This window comes from Natator depressus, chromosome 5 (assembly GCF_965152275.1).
Source record: "Natator depressus isolate rNatDep1 chromosome 5, rNatDep2.hap1, whole genome shotgun sequence".
In the NCBI taxonomy this organism is placed as follows: domain Eukaryota; kingdom Metazoa; phylum Chordata; order Testudines; family Cheloniidae; genus Natator; species Natator depressus.
The window spans coordinates 87,036,180-87,054,397 of record NC_134238.1 but is presented as its reverse complement, the minus strand read 5'-3'; the positions used below and the strand labels follow the sequence as shown (position 1 = coordinate 87,054,397).

At 37.5% G+C, this 18,218-nt stretch overlaps 1 protein-coding gene across 2 annotated transcripts in view; it reads left to right on the top strand.

Annotated features, from left to right (window-relative positions):
- The window catches only part of ERCC6L2 (ERCC excision repair 6 like 2), a 102,443-nt gene that overhangs the window by 70,908 nt on the left and 13,317 nt on the right, over positions 1-18,218 (top strand). For both annotated transcript variants that reach the window (XM_074953146.1, XM_074953145.1), the window contains exon 19: positions 483-637. In XM_074953146.1, the coding sequence (XP_074809247.1) occupies positions 483-637 (155 nt within the window). The remainder of the gene's footprint in view (positions 1-482; positions 638-18,218) is intronic.

Here is an 18,218-nt window from a genome sequence, read left to right as displayed (position 1 = left end):
GGTATTGGTAGTATGTATAATATGGAGTAGTTGGGGCAATTAGTCCTTAACTTTGAGCGTTATTATTGCATTCATCTTTTAAAAACTTTGGGTGCCATGGAGCAAAGTTTGCCATTTCTCGGTATGTAAAAGGGAATTTACTAAAATGGTTGCAGCATTTAAATGGATATTAGCACAACTGAAGGATTTAAGGACAAAGCCCTAGATTTTTGAAGGTATTTAGGTTCCTAAATCCCTTTTGAACATGAGACTTAAGCTCCTAAAGCAGTTAGCCATTGCAACGCTGAGTGCAACAATGCCTAAATACCTTTAAAAATCTAGGCCTAAGTTGCAGGCTAACAAAATGTAGGATTTCCACGTTAACTTTATTTTAACTTTTTCTTTTAAAATTTCAGTAGATCTCTATAATAGAGCTGATATATCCAGGCAGTATTTTGGAATGGCCAAAAGTGTTTGATTATACCTTTCTTCTCATGTATTAGATGGTGTTCAAGAAGTGGCTTATATTCATTCAAACCAGAATGTGGTTGGATCAAGCAAGGCTGAGAATCAGATGAGTAACTGGGCAGTGCGAGATGTGTTTGAGTTGAAGCAGTTTTCCCAGCTCCCTGCTAATATAGCAGTCTACAGTGCCAAGGTAAAGAGGAGGATTTGGGAAATGTTGTTTTGTTCTATTTTTATCCTCCTTATTCTCTTTCTTCAAACTTGGTTTTTTGTTAATGGCCACCATGAATGATCAAAGCCACTGATGGGAAGAGGAGGAGGAGTTTCAAGTGGAGGCCTAATAAAATAAAATACTGCGGCTACTTCTGTATTGGTCAGCTTTGAAAGTGTTGGGAACTGAGTTGAACAGCACCCTCTGCTGGTTTCTGTAAGACTGTCTCAGAAGTAATATGCTTATCTGTTTTAGAACAGAGATTGGGTACCTGAAATCTAATCCTGTGCCACATTTTCTCTGGTAATAGGACTTGATTTGAGGCCTGGAATCTTCAGTTTCTTTGGTCTAATTAATAAAGTAGCAAGTTAGCAGAAAAGAAGGTTGAACCTTCATGGTATTCCAAAGGACTCCCTCACTAGGGCTGGAAAGTGTTTTAGTTAGAATCACTTAAAGTCAAATACAAGTTTGCAGAAAGAGTTTATGTCAAAACGTCTACTATGATTAATTCAACTTTATGGGTCAGTGTAGTCTTTGTTAATGTAAGTCTGAAGTTGAAAATTGAACGCAAGCCTGTTGGGAGCATTTCTAACATTTGCTTAATTTGTAGTGATGAGTATGTTTTTATGCTTTACAGCCATTACGTTTCATGTTAAATTACATTTGGAATAGAGATAAGCCTGAGTCTAAACTCGGATAGAGCTTCAAGTTTATGTTTCAAACCTATCGTTTGTTGGTTTTAATCTGCATTCCTGAATGCTTGGGGCATTCTGATTTGGATCCAGATTTCAGACACTTAAGTGGGAATGTTCACATCCAGGTTTTTGGTTTGGGGGTTCATGTTTAATTTGGACTTAGACGGACACCATCAATTTATCTATTTGTAAAGATGAATCTAACCATTCCCCAGTCATTTTTTTCCATACTACAAACATTTGTAGTTCCCCTAGGCTGATTCCCAGGATGAACCACAAATGTTTGTAGCCTAAAGCAAATGTTTGGGGTACATTCAGTTTAGTCTTCACAGATGTGTTTAGCTACCATGAATAAACTAACAATCATTTAACTCAAGGTAAAAACTCTAGTCTGGATCTACATATATTAGGTCATGCCCATGCATTTCCTCATTAACAGGTGTGCTTCCAGCACTATTGATTTAGCGTAAATAATTGTTCTATTAGCAAGGGGTGTTGAAGCAATATTATGCTGGGAAGATCAAATAAGCCAATGAGCAATAAGTGAGATCTTTTCTATAGTAAAAGTATTTGTATTTGAATCTCTCCCCTAAATAGACCATCAGGTAAAAATGCTCAAGAATACCACAGAAAGATCCCAGCCCCTAATAGCCGGGATTGACAACATCACTAGAATGCAGGACAAATGAAAGAAAAATTTGAGGAGAGTACTGGGGCTTAATGACTCTAACGCCTGCTGTGTCTCTGATATTAGGCTATGGGATTTTAAAGGCTTTTCTGTTGTTCAAATGATTTGTTTCTCATTACACCCGAATTCAGAATTTTCATGCCCACAGGTATTAACAAATTAATTTCTCTGATTAGCTGTCAATCGATACGTTTCAAGGGTATTTGGTTTCTTAAACCAGAAGCAACAGTAACATCAATTAACTTGAAGAGATCGAAAAAGGAAGGAAAACATCAATAATGGTGGGAAAAACTGCCAGTTGACTTCATTTCCTGTTTTTACTCTGACATAAAGGCATTAATTTAGCAGTAATCGCTAGATGTCTGTCTCTTCTAAAATATAGAGCTCTGAATTTCTCGTGCTTTTCTTAAAGAGCTGCTGATGCCTTGTAGAAAACTTTGAAAAATGATCCACTTTTAGGAACAACTCTGCTGCTACTTTTTCTGTTTTCTCCTTTCCTTGTTTCTTTATTTTTAATACAAGGACTTTGTATGAAAAGCAAATTATGGTTGCTCTGGTGTTCATCTCTTTTTGCCATTTATTTTTCACTTATTCAGTCAGTTTAGGACATTGTAAGGTGCCGTGGCAAATACTGCAAAGAAAATTGTGAGGAATCAAATGAGGAATAGTCAAGAAAAGAAACATGCAAATTACTCTGGTGTTCTTAAAAACAGGTTTAAGTACTATCAGCCAAACAAAATTCTTAATGAAAAAATCTTGTGGAGTCATGGGGAGTTTCAAGTATAATCCTGGTAGAGTTTTTGGTATGCTCATTTTATTCTCATAGTTCTCAAAACAAGGTTAGCCCTGGTCTACACTGGGTGCGGGGGGGGGGGGGGGAGAGTCGACCTAAGATACACAACTTCAGCTACACAAATAGCGTAACTGAAGTCGACGTATCTTATGTCGACTTACCTGGCCGTGAGGATGGTGGCAGGTCGACCGCTGTTGCTCCCCCGTCAACTCCGCTTCCGCCTCTCGCGAGCTGGAGTTCCGGAGTCGACGGGGAGTGCGTTCGGGGATCGATTTACCGTGTCTAGACGAGACGCGATAAATCGATCCCCGATAGATGGATCACTACGCGCCGATCCAGCGGGTAGTGAAGACCTGCCGTTAGAAGATTTTGACAGAACAACTGAATGCCCTCATGAAAGCTTTGACTCTGCTCTTCAGAAGCACTGTCTTGGCATCTGTTTACGAGAAGCTTCCATATGCATTAATGTTCTCTTCGATTTCTATGTTCACACTCCTTAATCTGATTTTTTTTTTTTAATATAGGGAATTTTTGTGATCTCCTGTAGGTCTTAGTCCTCTCAGCTGATGCCTCCCTCATATACAACATAGCATGAAAATATCTGCAGTGTGTTACATTTTACCTCTGGCCTTTTAAATATCTGATCCGGTTTTATTGTTTTTTTGGGGGGTTGGGTTTTTTTGTTTTATTTTTACAGTTTCATCTTTTTTTTTTTTCGCTAAGCATCTCTGGAGAAGGATTGAGCATCAGAATAATCTCATTTTCTTTCCTGTAGTGGATCAGTCTCTTCTCCTGGGCATTAACAAAATATCCCTTCCTATTCCCTTTTCCATGCCAACTTCATCATGTTAAATTAATGTTTTTTATAATATGTGTGTAATGTTACACTTCCAACTTTGTAAAGCTGAAATTTATAAACACATTTCAGAGATGATAGAAAATAGAGTTATATCTCTGAAAGAAAGGGATACAAAAATATTAAAAGATGTTTGACACACTAAGGGAATGGCCAACTGAAGTAGCTGAATTTTAGAGCAACAAATAAAATGCTTGCGGAAAACTAGGCTTGATTGGAGATATTACTTTATTTCTGACACCCTTGAGAAAATTAAATTGAAGGGGAGAATAGTATACGTTATGAGTAGGGCTGTCAAGTGATTAAAAAAATGAATCGCAATTAATTGTGCGATTAATCGCACTGTTAAACGATAATAGAGTACCATTTATTTAAATATTTTTGGAGGTTTTCTATATTTTCAAATGTATTGATTTCAATTATAACACAGAATACAAAGTGTACAGTGCTCATTTTATATATATTTTGATTACAAATATTTGCACTGTAAAAACAAAAGAAATAGTATTTTTAAATTCACCTAATGCAAGTACTGTAGTGCAATCTCTTTATCATGAAAGTTGAACTTACAAATGTAGAATTATGTACAAAAAACCCTGCATTCAAAAATAAAACAATGTAAAACTTGAGAGCCTATAAGTCCACTCAATCCTATTTCTTGTTCAGCCAATTGCTCAGATGAACAAGTTTGTTTACATTTGCAGGAGATAATGCTGCCCGCTAAAGATTCATGCTTCAACCACCATTCCAGAGGACAGGCGTCCATGCTGATGACAGGTTCTGCTTGATAACAATCCAAAGCAGTGCAGACCAAAGCATGTTCATTTTCATCGTTAGAGTCAGATGCCACCAGCAGAAGGTTGATTTTCTTTTTCGGTGGTTCGGGTTCTGTAGTTTCAGCATCGGAGTGTTGCTCTTTTAAGACTTCTGAAAGCATGCTCCACACTTCGTCCCTCTCAGATTTTGGAAGGCACTTCAGATTCTTAAAGCTTGGGTCGGGTGCTGTAGCTATCTTTAGAAATCTCACATTGGTACCTTCTTTGCATTTTGTCAAATCTGCAGCGAAAGTGTTCTTAAAATGAATAACGTGCTGGGTCATCATCCGAGACTACTATAACATGAAATATATAGCAGAAGGCAAGTAAAATAGATCAGGGGACATACAGTTCTCCCCCCAGGAGTTCAGTCACAAATTTAATTAACAGATTATTTTTCTAATGAGCGTCATCAGCATGGAAGCATGTCCTCTGGAATGGTGGCCGAAGCATGAAGGGGCATATGAATGTTTAGCATATCTGGCATGTAAATGCCTTGCAGTGCTGGCTACAAAAGTGCCATGCTAACACCTGTTCTCACTTTCAGGTGACATTGTAAATAAGAAGATGGCAGCATTATCTTCCGTAAATGTAAAAGAACTTGTTTGTCTTAGTGATTGGCTGAATGAGAAGTAGGATGGAGTGGACTTGTAGGCGCTAAAGTTTTGCATTGTTTTGTTTTTGAATGCAGTTATGTAACAAAAAAAATCTACATTGTTAAGTTATACTTTCACGATAAAGAGATTGGTGAATTGAAAAATACTGTTTCTTTTGTTTATCATTTTTACAGTGAAAATATTTGTAATCAAAATACTAATATAAAGTTAGCACTGTACATTTTGTATTCTGTGTTGTAACTGAAATCAATATATTTGAAAATGTAGAAAAACCTCCAAAAATATTTAATAAATTTCAATGGTATTCTATTGTTTAACAATCCGATTAAAACTGTGATTAATCGTGATTAATTTTTTTAATTGCAATTAATTTTTTTGTTAATTGTGTGAGTTAACTGCGATTAATTGACAGCCCTAATTATGAGTCAAGACAATATGCTGTAAAAATATTTACATATTAAATAAAAATATAAAAAAATTTTAAAAAATAAAAAATATTTATGCTGGGAGTTTTCTTCAGATTATATTATATCATTCTTTGATTAACCCAAAACATGAATTATTATATGAATGCTCTGTAGCAAGAATTCAGCCAAATGCAAACTGGAAAAACTATAGCTAATAATATGGTAACTGGATAAACATGACTGCAGCAAAAATCAATCAACAGAGGAAATAAGAAAAGCTTAGTATACACAAAAAGAAAAGGAGTACTTGCGGCACTTTAGAGACTAACAAATTTATTTGAGCATAAGCTTTCGTGAGCTACAGCTCACTTCATCGGATGCATTCAGTGGAATGCATCCACTGAATGTTTCCACTGAATGCATCTGATGAAGTGAGCTGTAGCTCACGAAAGCTTATGCTCAAATAAATTTGTTAGTCTCTAAGGTGCCGCAAGTACTCCTTTTCTTTTTGCAGATACAGACTAACACGGCTGCTACTCTGAAACCTGAGTATACACAGACACTTTTCATTCATGTACTGTATAATCAGAAATATTCTGAATGTGAATGGGCTTATCAATCCTGCGTACCTGAGAAGTAAAGAAGGGATTAATGCATACATTAAAAAGCAGAAAGTGGATTGGATTACAGCTGGAGTGAATTACAGAAACCATGAAGGCTGTTCCCTTAGTGGAGAGATGGGTGGCTTGGGAGAAGGAGCTGTGCCCTGAGCAGCCGGATGGGGTTATGGGCTATCCCACCTGCTCAGGAAGATGAGTTCCTGAATAGTAAATAGACTTGAAAGGGCTTGGTTGTAGCAAGCTTGAGTCTTATTATTTGTTTGAGATACACCAAGCTGTTCTTTGTTTTGTCTTGTTTTTTCTAACCTACACTTAATGTGAAAGGGCTTGATTTAGCCTTTTAAAGTGAGCAACTGTACTCAACATTTACAATAATGAATGGCTAAAACATATCAGACTATTGAAATGTAGAATCTGTCATAACATTCTTAATATAAAGACTAAAATCTGAAATTAAAAAAAAACAGCTTGAAGATTTGAGTCTTCTTTCCCAATTTTAAAAGTAATAAAACTAATACAATTAAATATACACTACCTGTCCTAAAAAAGGAATAGAGAATAAACTTTATCCAGATTTGCAATGACTATACTTCATCCAATGTTTCTTGGTATAAATATAAATCTTTAAAGCCAAACTAAATCCTGTTTCTTGGACACTAAGGTCTTAGAAGGCAAACTATTTTGAATGTCTTTTGGACAGAGCAATGGTCGAGTCCAACAAAATTCTAGTAATCAGATAGAGGCAGGAAGGACTTTGGACTCTATAACACACAGTGGATCTCTGATTGACCATTCCAAAATTGAAAGCATAGAAGACAGCAGGTACTCTAGAGTCTGAGCATGAGCCAAAATAGGTAGAAGAAGCAGGAGGCAAGATGGTAATTGTCAATCCTCCAATCCTTGGAAATGAACTTGACTCCCTCAGTGCTCCTTGATGTGGTAGAAAATTATGTTAATTTCTGGATTACTGCAAGAAAACAACAGTAAATGCTTCTTTGATCGTAGTTGGATTACACCCTAGGCACTACTAAAGATTCTGTTAACCACCTTTTACCATCCCTCACACTGATGCAAGTCTGAGAAGATTGGGAGAAGTACACATCATCTCACAGTAGTTATGGGGACCTGTCAAGACAGGAAAAGGAACATAGTATAAACACACATTGAAGCTCAGAGCGATGAGGATCTATACTAGCATGATACCATCTGAAAATATCTTCCAGCTATCTCAGCTGCAGTAACAGTAACTTACACAAACAAACAAGATTGGACCCGAAATCTACAGCTAGACAGGGAGGTTGTGTGGTGTTTCCAATAGATAAAGACTGTTTTTCTGTTACCTGTGATTTTTGTACACCAAGGGAACCATCATAAACAAACTTCCTCAGCATACAGCAGCTCACCCTTGAAACATAATCAAGGAGGTACAGTGGTCTCCCTTAAAAACTGCAGTTTTGCTTTAAATAATGTGGTTATGTCAATATTTATAGTTTTGCTTAAACTGCTCTATATCTGCTACAAGTAGTACCTAGTATAAAACACATACGGAAATAAAAGTATTTTCTTAAGAATTTTGGCAATTAAAATGCATCCCTCTGTATAACAGAGGAGACTCAGCAGCCTGAGATAATCTACGATGTATATATTAATAGCAAACCAGAATGTCAAAAGAAGGATGTACATCTCAAAGAGAAAAGACTTAAGGACAGCAGAGGTGCCTTCTCATAAACTGGGCAAATGTTATGTTAACTGTTCCTATGGATACAGCTCATCTGGATGACCTTGATCAAGGGGAAATTTCAATTTAGGCATTAATAACTCCAAATTAGCAAAGCAAGACATAATTCTCCTAAGTGGAGATGGTGGTGGAGCAGTGGATCTTGCTGGAGATCAAAAGATACTGTTGATGGTATAACATGGACTAGTGATGCATGTCAGGCCAGCCTGTTTAACTTAAAAGCATAAGTATTTGAAGGATGAAGTTGAAGGAAAAGGTATTACTATGACAGTCACCTCAACGATCCTTACCTCTAGACACCTTCCACCACAGTAGCTCACTTGAAGAGATGAATCAAGCTTCCCCTTATTACAGGCAAGCCTGGGTGTCCTAAAGGTTAAGGTGTGATGTGGTTGGGATGTTGCTGTTCAGGGGCTGTGATTAAATATCCTGAAATCTCATTGTGTGTTTGTAGCCAGCATATTAGACTCATTGGACAAACAAATCATTTTCTGTCACACACATACTAATAAAAACACCTTATATCTGAAGTTGTCCATATGGAAACTCAACTTAGTAGGTTCTCTTTCATGTCCTACCAGGTTGTCTTTTGATTGGCCATGTTAACAAACAGTAGAATCTGATGCTCTATCAATAGAAAACTTTACCTCTTACATCTTTCAAAAAGATAACTTTATGTTAAAAACCACTTCCACAGATCTCAACAGCTTGTTATTCTGTGTACTTCCCAAAAACTTCAGTGTTCCATACCCCTGAGCAAAGCGCTTTAAAAATACAGAGATCACTAAGGTTTATGGAAAGGCTTTGGCTTTGCTCTTCTCCTCCCAATAGTGGAGACAAAAATGTGCCCAGCTCTCTGAGAGCACAATGATGCAAGGCATAGATGGGAAAATCTCACCAGGCTTCAGGATTCTAACGACTTGATCCACAGTCTCCTGGGTTCAAAGGTCATCTAGCAAAAGAAAAATCCACAGCTGCCCCTTGCTCCAATGTTCGCATCTTCACAAAATAAGCTGTCATTTATTTAACAATAGATGCAATTTAAGATAGGCAGGTTTCCCCATCCATAGAACTGGTCTGAATGAAGAAGGTTCCTCTTAAAGTAAATGGTTTTCCTGTTAATTTTTCCACACCTTACTGTGCTTTGCCCATCCTCAACTAATTTAATAGGATCCAGAGAGCCCATCATCTTCAGCATTTGTTTCCATAAAAATGATTCATACTTCTGTTGTCAGTGCATGAACAACCACAGACTTGCTTAAAATATTGACATTATTACAAGGGGAGTTTACCTACGTTAACAATGTGTCACCATATGTTACAAAGAAAACCTGTGCTTGTATTCTCTGCCAGGGGGTGATATCAGATGGAAAGGAAGCATATTCAAATGGAAAAAGTTTCTGAAGGGGGAAAAATATTCAGTGCAAAGGAAGCAGTGGATTGGATAGTGTGTTCTTCTGTAGCCATCATTTTAGAAAAGATGAAGAACCCAGGTCAGTCCTTGCCTCACTGATTTCAGCCTTACTAAAGACAAGGACCAAAAGTCATGACAGCTATGCAAATAACAAAACCAAGCTTTTACACATTCCTCCAGGAGTGAGGTAAATAGTAGGGAGAAAATATAGGTGTTCACATATTTCTTCAGAGCTGACATGCCCACTAAATATTTGCACAGTTTGCATTTCCATTCCTCTTATGCACAGGGTGACTAAAGACTGTAGCAGCCAGGCAGATTTTCAGTGGTGGATGTTTGATTTATTTCCCTTAATATTCTTTTGCTTTTTTGGACTCTTATTAGTGAACTTTTTTTTTTTTTAGTTAAACATAAAAGAAATAAAAGCCTCCCAGAGCCAAGATGAAATGTCCTTTTCTACTGTTTCCAGTCTATTCTGAATTGAATGTCTGGATTCCATAATTAATTCCCTAATTAATTTCAGTGTTAATTGGCAAAAACAGTCTACATGAAAATTCAAAAGTAGAGGAGTCTGGGATGGCCTTTCTTTAGCTCTTTTAAAGCTGATTTTTACTTTTATTTTTCTGAAGGGATTTTTTTTTTAAGCGGGGGAAGAAGAATTTGAAGGGGGAAAATTTACTTCACAAAACAATTATAAAAACAGGGGCACGGCATATTTAAGTATTTTGAAAAACTGATAATATCCTACATTAGAGCTAATTTGCTCTCAATAAATGGAAATGCTTTAGTCACAAAACTTGTACTGTACCTGTGGGTTATATGGAGCTTTGGGGTTGTGGGGGTTTTTTTTGTTTTTTTTTTTTCTTCCAGTCAACTGCATGTTTTCAACTTAAGTTTACTTAAAGTTTTACTGAAAAGAAATGTACAAAGACAGCCATTCAATTGAGGATTAATTACTATGGCAACTGAAATGTGGTGACTGAAAAGGGGGAGGATGTATTCTCCCCTCAACTTCCTGCCAGCTGTCATATTCAACCTCTGCGGCATGAATCCTGGCCAAAATATAGAGTGTGACCAGCTCTAAGAAACTATATCTGTATTTTTATAAATTGGTACAAGTATCACACTATAAAAGAAGACTTAATCCCCTGAATTGGATGACAGACACTTGGCACTCTTGCCAGTGTTTGACAGAGAAATAACTGGATGCTTTGTAGTAAAACCTGGATTAATGGTAAACCCCTCTTTATGTTATTGCAGTGTGGTGTAAATGAGAGAACTAAGCATGCTGTCAGTCTAGAAAAAAATGTGCCCTTTGTATACCCAATGCAGGTTTACGTGCTGCTCAGAATACTGTAAATACAAAAGTTGTGTTATTAAGAACTCCTCTTTATCGTATTTGTAGTATATTGGCATTTTTTAGATTGCTTAACAAAGGATTTCCATCAGCTGTAGTAGATTTGATTGCAATATGTTTATACAGCTTTTTCATTCATCCAGGAAAGATAGGTTGTTTACAGTGAGTAGACATTGGGGAGATAACATTCCATTATCCTGCTCTTTCAGGATAGGGAAGGCTATTCTGCTTTAAAATAATTGTTCCCAAATGATTGACCTGTAATGTTGTTTCGTTAAGGTTACTATTTCAACGTATTATGGAATTAACCCTTTCAGTGTAGTTTTTAATGTCCTATACACACAATTTTGTAAAGCTTATAGCTGTTGGGCAGATGTTGTTCTGGGCTATCTGCAATAATCAGGAAATGTTGTTTTGAGGTCTTCTGGCTTCTAATAGAATAAGCAATTACCAACTGGTCTTGAGTTCTGAGACAAGCTAGTGGTTCTTCCCCTTTTTCAACAACAACAATGATTATGATGATTGATTTGTGGTTAGGTTTTCTGATGTACTAAGGCGATATGTCACTTGAATGAATTAATCCTGTTAAGCAGCTAAAAAGGGGAAAGAAATTGCTGCTGCCCCTGAAAATATGTTCTCTCCATCTGACTGGAGAAGAGGCAGTGAAAATTGTGCAGAGCAGAGAGACATCTGTCCTTGGTTGACCTGGTAGCCTATTATCAGCACTTCCCAGTTCCAAGCTTGAGATCACAACTTCAGGAATGGTGTCTCAATCTATGGCTGATCTGAAGTTGAACATGTCAGAAAGGCAGAGCGTTGAGTATTGCATGAGAGGCGAGGAAGTAGAAAAGCTGTGTATTGCTCTGAGGACTTCTGCCTCATCTGGACTAGTTTGGGCTGTTCCTGTCCGGACTAAAGAATGTTTCATCTCTGTAGTTGATGGGAGCATTCTTGTTGGACAGTTACAGGTAAGTCTAATTGAGGAGTAGTGATTTTTTTTTAACTGATGAAAATACAAAGTAGTGGAATGCTGGCCCCTGTATAAACTAGTCTAGTGTAAATGGAGAGTATGGCTGTATATAGACTGATATTGTGATGCCTGTCTTGGATGTTGGCAGAATCTGTTGATATCTGGACCATAGCCATATAAAAAGGAACTGGGGCTAATATTATGGGAAATGGAATCAAACCCAGTCCCTTCGCAGAGAGCCACTTGCTTTCATTGGTTTTTCTCAGCACGGTTCCCAAACAAAGAGTTAAAAAATATGAATGTTTCAGAGGACTTCAGTTAACAACCAAAATTTCTTCATCACTCACTATCTCCCCACTCAGTTAGAAGGGGGCAAAGGTGACAGTTTATCACCTTTGTGCCTCACTGGTCCCTGCAGCAACTAGAGGCTGGCTCAAGTTCCAGCAAAAGTTAGAATAGCCTCAGCGATGCTGCAATATGTGCCATTTGATAATTGCTCCCAAGGGGATGTTACACTAGCTGGGGGATCACTTGAGCAACAAAGCATTCCAGCCCCATCCATACCCTCAGCCATTTTCCTGAAATGTCTTCTACAGTGTGGGGCAAATGGTGGTGACACAAAGCTGGTTATACTAGCTCTTTGACATCTAAGGAATCCTTATCAGCTCAGTAAGGGCAGCTTTCTGACTGCTTTGCACCACAGAGGGGCTGAAATAAGGCCGGGGTCTGGTCCTTACTGTTGTTGGGTTTTTTTTATTTTTTTTTATCATTAAATCTTTAAGGAAGTCTTGGAAGTAATTTAGTCCCTCAGTACATTGTAATTTAGAGTTCTGTTGGCTTCTTCATAGTGTGAAGAATATACTTCTATTAAAAGAATTCCGCTGATTGAACTCTGTGGTATTATGAAATATTAATTATATGGGGACAGACTCAGAACCCCTTGCTCACACTAGTGAGCAAGTGCTCTAACTGACTTCAAAAAGTCTATCACAGAATTAGGTCTGATAATGAATGTGAAATTGCAGGGAGTTGGTTTCCTTTTGGAGGAAATTAAGTTGAGGAATCGAATATTGGGGTTTGTAATTACATTAAGAACCTTCCTAATATTCTGTATTACAAGTACAACAGATGAAAACAATTTTAGCAGCTTTTTTTTTAACATGTAATTTTAGTCCCCCTTACTTAAAGACAATGATAACTTCAGGAGTCATTTTAAACATAATCCTTACTGTTTGTATCTTGAATATTGTGGTGACAGACACCTTAGCTTAGATAGACACTAACACTTGTAATTACAGTATTATCTTCATATTTGATGAACTGTAGATAAAAGAACAATTCTGCTTTCAGACTACCAGATGTGAGGCAAGTGTATTATGGTATAACAGTAGCTGTTCCATGGTTCTTGATCAGCAGCTATATTGTGATCTTGGCTGTATGGGTATCATGTTGAAGAGGGACTAGATAATGCATATGATCCATAAGGAAGAGTGATGCTGACTACATTATTCTTTGAGCAGCAGCTTGCTTGCAGAGTAGTGGAGTTTCTTAGAGAGAAAGCCTTTCTTCATGCTTATCTGTCTGGAAGTGGGTGGTAGAAGAAACCAAAAATGAAGTGAACAAGAGTAATCTAAAGTTGCAGATTTCATATGTTCTAGCAAATACAGAAAACATATCCAGATACAGTGAAAACTGTGGATAAGAAAGTTTCTTAAAAAGTATAATGAAAGGTGGCAACAACTCGTATGTAATGTGAGAAAAGCCATTGGAAAGAAAAGCAGAGGAAATTTTTAAGGAGAGGAAAAAAAGGAAGTAAACAGACTATTTGGGACTGTGAATGAGTCCCATTGGAAAATTCAGTGGTCCAAAGTCTGTGGACCTTCAGGACATGGTGCAGGCTCCATCTGTTCTGTCAGTTTTTGAAGGGATTGGGGTTAGGCATGAGGCAGAATGGGTATTTGCTTGTTGTTTTATTGTGAGTAGATGTTAACGAGACAGTCCGACTGGATTTCTCTACTATATTTCATAATTTTGTATGACTGATGGCAGTGCACCTAGAAGTTTGAATAGTTACAGTTTTGTTTGTTTTTAGAAATGAAAATAATTAGATAATGAAACTGTACAAGATATGCATCCTGTGTATCTGGGGGCAGTGATTTCATGTATCCTTTAAGGAAGAAACTAGATAACACTGCTCTGGCTATGAAGGGGGAAAGATGCACAGTGGAAATGATGGCTGGAAGCCTGTATGTTGCAAGAAAACTGCTGCAGGGTGATCATTTAGGTGTTTAGAGAGAGAAAGAGCCTCAGACATACTATATTTATGCTGAAGTACTTTAATGTGAAGTCCCACAGTTTTTGAAGGATATTCATTGTCATTGAAGCAGCCTGGAGAAATGACGAATTGCCATAGGGTTCGGAACTATCTAGAAATAATTCCCATTGCACAATCACCCATTTAGCTTAATGTGGCCCTACAGCACATGTTCATGTAGAGTACCATCCCTGATGCCCCCATTTGTAGTCTGTTCTGACTCCAGCACTAGCAATCTATAGCAGCAATTCATTTTGCAGCCAGATTGACTCAGTCATAGGTGAGGAGGGAGCTGAATTGGCCCCCACACTGATTTGCCTGAGGTTCCATAACATGTAGGGCCAGCCCTGCTTGGTGTACAATAGCGTGCCCCTTGCAGGAAGCAAGTATATGAAAGTTGTATGCCTTCAAAAGAGAACATGGATATGATCGCAGAAAATAATTGTTTACTATAGGCCTGTTATACATTTTAAAATTGACTTTGGTATTTAGATTATCACACATTGCTAAAATATGTCTGTTTGGTTGAGGTTTGAAGATAGAATGTCAAGCTGGAAGCAATGACTATGAAGTCACCCCCTTTGTATCTTTGTATTTAATGCCCCAGTTTCACTCATTCTTACATTTGTCCCTTCCCTTCTGAAAATACATGTGAACGTAAGGATTGAGTGAGGGCTGTGGGACTTGAAATATGCAGATGTTGCCGTTTTTGCTGGACCTTTGACAGTTTTCAAAACACATACACACATCCACTTATATCTTCCTATCACAAAAGACAATTTTCTCTATTCATTCTTCATTTTCTATGTATGTGTCTTCTTCTCAAACTTATAAGCAAGGTTTTGGTCTTTGGAAAATTGATGTATGTTATGTTTTGAATACTCTGTGCAGAAGAAGTGGAATATGAAGAGGTCAAAATAACTGCTTTCTCAGGAAGTATTTTTAATCAATGACATAGTCTAAAGGTTGTAGAGCACTTAAAATAATTCTCCCTGACCTTCCCCAGTCTTTCTTTGCTGGTGCAGCACAGGGAAGTCTCTTTACAGCAGGTACTGTTGCACAGTCATGGAAGAGATAGTGAAACAAGAGGAAGGTGAGAAGGGAGGAATGACTGAGTTGCCATATGCACCTTTCCCCACATTTAACTGGGGCCTCACAATCGCATTTAATTGTGCATACAGCAGCTCTCAGTTTGAGATGTCTGTCTAAACTCAGTTTCTTATCCTTAACCCTCACATTTTTTCAGCACATGGCTGATACTTTCCAGTTCCTTAAGGTTTATTTCATTAAGTTAACTTTATAGGATGCAAAAATATTGGCTGATACTTGAATTGGTAGATAAAGGGCTTTCATCTCTGACACTGGACTTTACTCTGTAGGGTTTTGTTTGAAAATATACTGTCAATCTTTAGTGATTCAATTTAGACTACATTTGGCAGATTTTCCTCTGACAGAGCGTGGACAACTGTGATGGACTAGACTGAATCTAGTCAATTGCAAGTAAATAATTTCTTGCTTTCGGTGCTACAGAGGCAACATTACTTTGCCATGGCACTGGACCTATCCCCTAATATATTGGTTTGAGAGGAAGGAAAATGTGAGAAGTGTAATAAAAAAAGAGAGGGTTTCAAATAATTTAGCACAGGTGCAATTAATTTGTTGGAGGACAAATAAGCCTATGATCAGTTATTTAAGGGAAGCTTTAATCTTTTGGCTGGTAATGTAGTTACATGCCCTGCAAATACATGTTGCAGCAACACCGAACTGATTGACCTCATCAGAAGAGTGTCAATTTGCCACTCTGCTGGTTGCTTTCTTTTTCAAAAATATGTATTGGATTGAGAGCAAAAGACAAAGTAAATACATTTAAGCAGACTAATTAGAGAATGTGGTAAACTGTACATAGGAAAACTTTTTAACATGGAAGTATCATATCTCTGAATGATAGTGTATTGATTGACCAGAATCCTCATGGGTTTCCACATTCTGTCTTCAGATGTGTTTCAAAATATTTTGCACATCATCATGTATTTGGAATTTTTAAGCATATGCATTTTCTTTCAAATAAATTGGGAAAAAATGGTTGAACACATTACTTCATATCCAGGTGTTGTCTGGAATCCTAATCCTGGGGAAAAGAACCCAGGCTGAGTATGGCAAAACATTTGAAAGTTTGTAGATACTTATTAACTCTTGCTTCTGGTTCTCTGGTTTAATGCAATAGAATGCTACTTCACATTTCATTACACCACACTACCCAAAATTCACATGCACAAGTCAGCAGTAGTCTTCCCACTTTTCAGCAAAGATCTAAAAGATTGGGAAGTGAGGACTTATCACTAAAGTTTTGTTACTCTTTCAAAATATCCAGCAGCATATTTACTAGTTTTATTATACAGTAGTATTAAAAAAATCAGAACTAAACTACATGCACAAAATATGACTTGTGATACAGGATTCTGGCTTTTTTATTGTTTTGTTCATTTCTTCACTTGGTCACAGAAGTCAGTAATGCATAATGGGTCTCCCATTTACTAATGTGAATTGGTATGGTTCTACTGGTTTTTATAAGGTTTTAATATAGTGATATAAAATATGCTTGCCTAGATAAGAATTTGCTAGCCCATTTAAAAGATTTTTCTCCTATGGGCTTGCATAAGAATGGCCGTACTGGAACAAACCAGTGGTCCATCTAGCCCAGTATCCTGTCTACTGACAGTGGCCGGTGCCATATGCTTCAGGGGGAGTGAACAGAACAAGGCAATTTATCAAGTGATCCATCCCCTGTCATCCACTCCTAGCTTCTAGCAGTCAGAGGTTTTAGGGGACACCCAGAGCATGGAGTTGCATCCCTGACTATTTTAGCTAATAGGAACTTATGTAATCCTTTTTTGAACCCAGTTATACTTTTGTCCTTCACAACATCCCCTGGCAATAAGTTCCACAGCTCGACTGTGCATTGTTTGAAGAAGTACTTCCTCATGTTCGTTTTAAACCTGCTGCTTATTAATTTCACTGGGTGACCCATGATTCTTCTGTTATGTGAAATAAATAACATTTCCCTGTTCACTTTCTCCACACCATGCATGATTTTATAGACCTCTGTCATATCCCTCCTTTTTTGTCTCTTTTCCAAGCTGAACTGTCTCAGTCTTTTTAATCTCTCCTCATATGGAAACTTCCATATGCATTTTTGTTGCCTTTCTCTGTACTTTTTCAATTCTAATCTCTCTGCTTTTGAGATGGGGCGAATAGAATTGCATGCAATATTCAAGATGTGGGCGTACCATGGACTTCTATATGGCATTATGATATTTTCTGTCTTAGCATCTGTCACTTTTTCCTAATGGTTCCTAACATTGTGAGCTTTTTTTGGCTTCTGGTGAACATTGAGCAGATATCTTCAGAGAACTGTCCACGATGACTCCAAGATCTCATTCTTGAGTGGTGACAGCTAATTTAGACCCCGTCATTTTGTATCTATGGGATGATGTTTTCCAATGTGCGTTATTTTGCATTTATCATATCATTGAATTTCATCTGCTATTTTGTGGCCCATTTTTGTGAGATCCCTTTATAATTCTTCTCAGTCAGCTTTGGGCTTAACTGTCTTGAATAATTTTGTGTCGTGTGCAAACTTTGCCACCCCCTTTTCCAGATCATTTATGAATATGTTGAACAGCACTAGTCCCAGTACAGATCCTTAGGGGATGACACTATTTACCTCTCTCCAATGTGAAAACTGACTGTTTATTTCTACCTTTTGTTTCCTATCTTTTAACCAGTTACTGATCCATGTGAGGACCTTCCCTCTTATTATATAAGCTCTTTATCCCATGACTGCTTACTTTGCTTATAAGAGCCTTTGGTGAGGGATCTTGTCAAAGGTTTTCTGAAAGTCCAAGTACACTATATCAGCTGGATCACCTTGGTCCACTTGCTTGTTGACCCTCTCAAAGAATTCTAGTAGATTTGGTGAAGAATGATTTCCCTTTACAAAAGCCATGTTGACTCTTCCCCCACATCTTGTATTCATCTAGGTATCTGGTCATTCTGTTCTTTATTATAGTTTCAACCAATTTCCTTGATACTGGCCTGTAATTGACAGGCTCGCCTCTGGAACCTTTTTTTAAAATGATCATTGCATTAGCTATCCTCCAGTCAGCTGGTACAGAGGCTGATTTAAGTGATAGATTACATGCCACAGTTAGTAGTTCTGTAATTTCATATTTAAGTTCCTTCAGAACATCTGGTCCTGGTGACTTATTACTGTTTAATT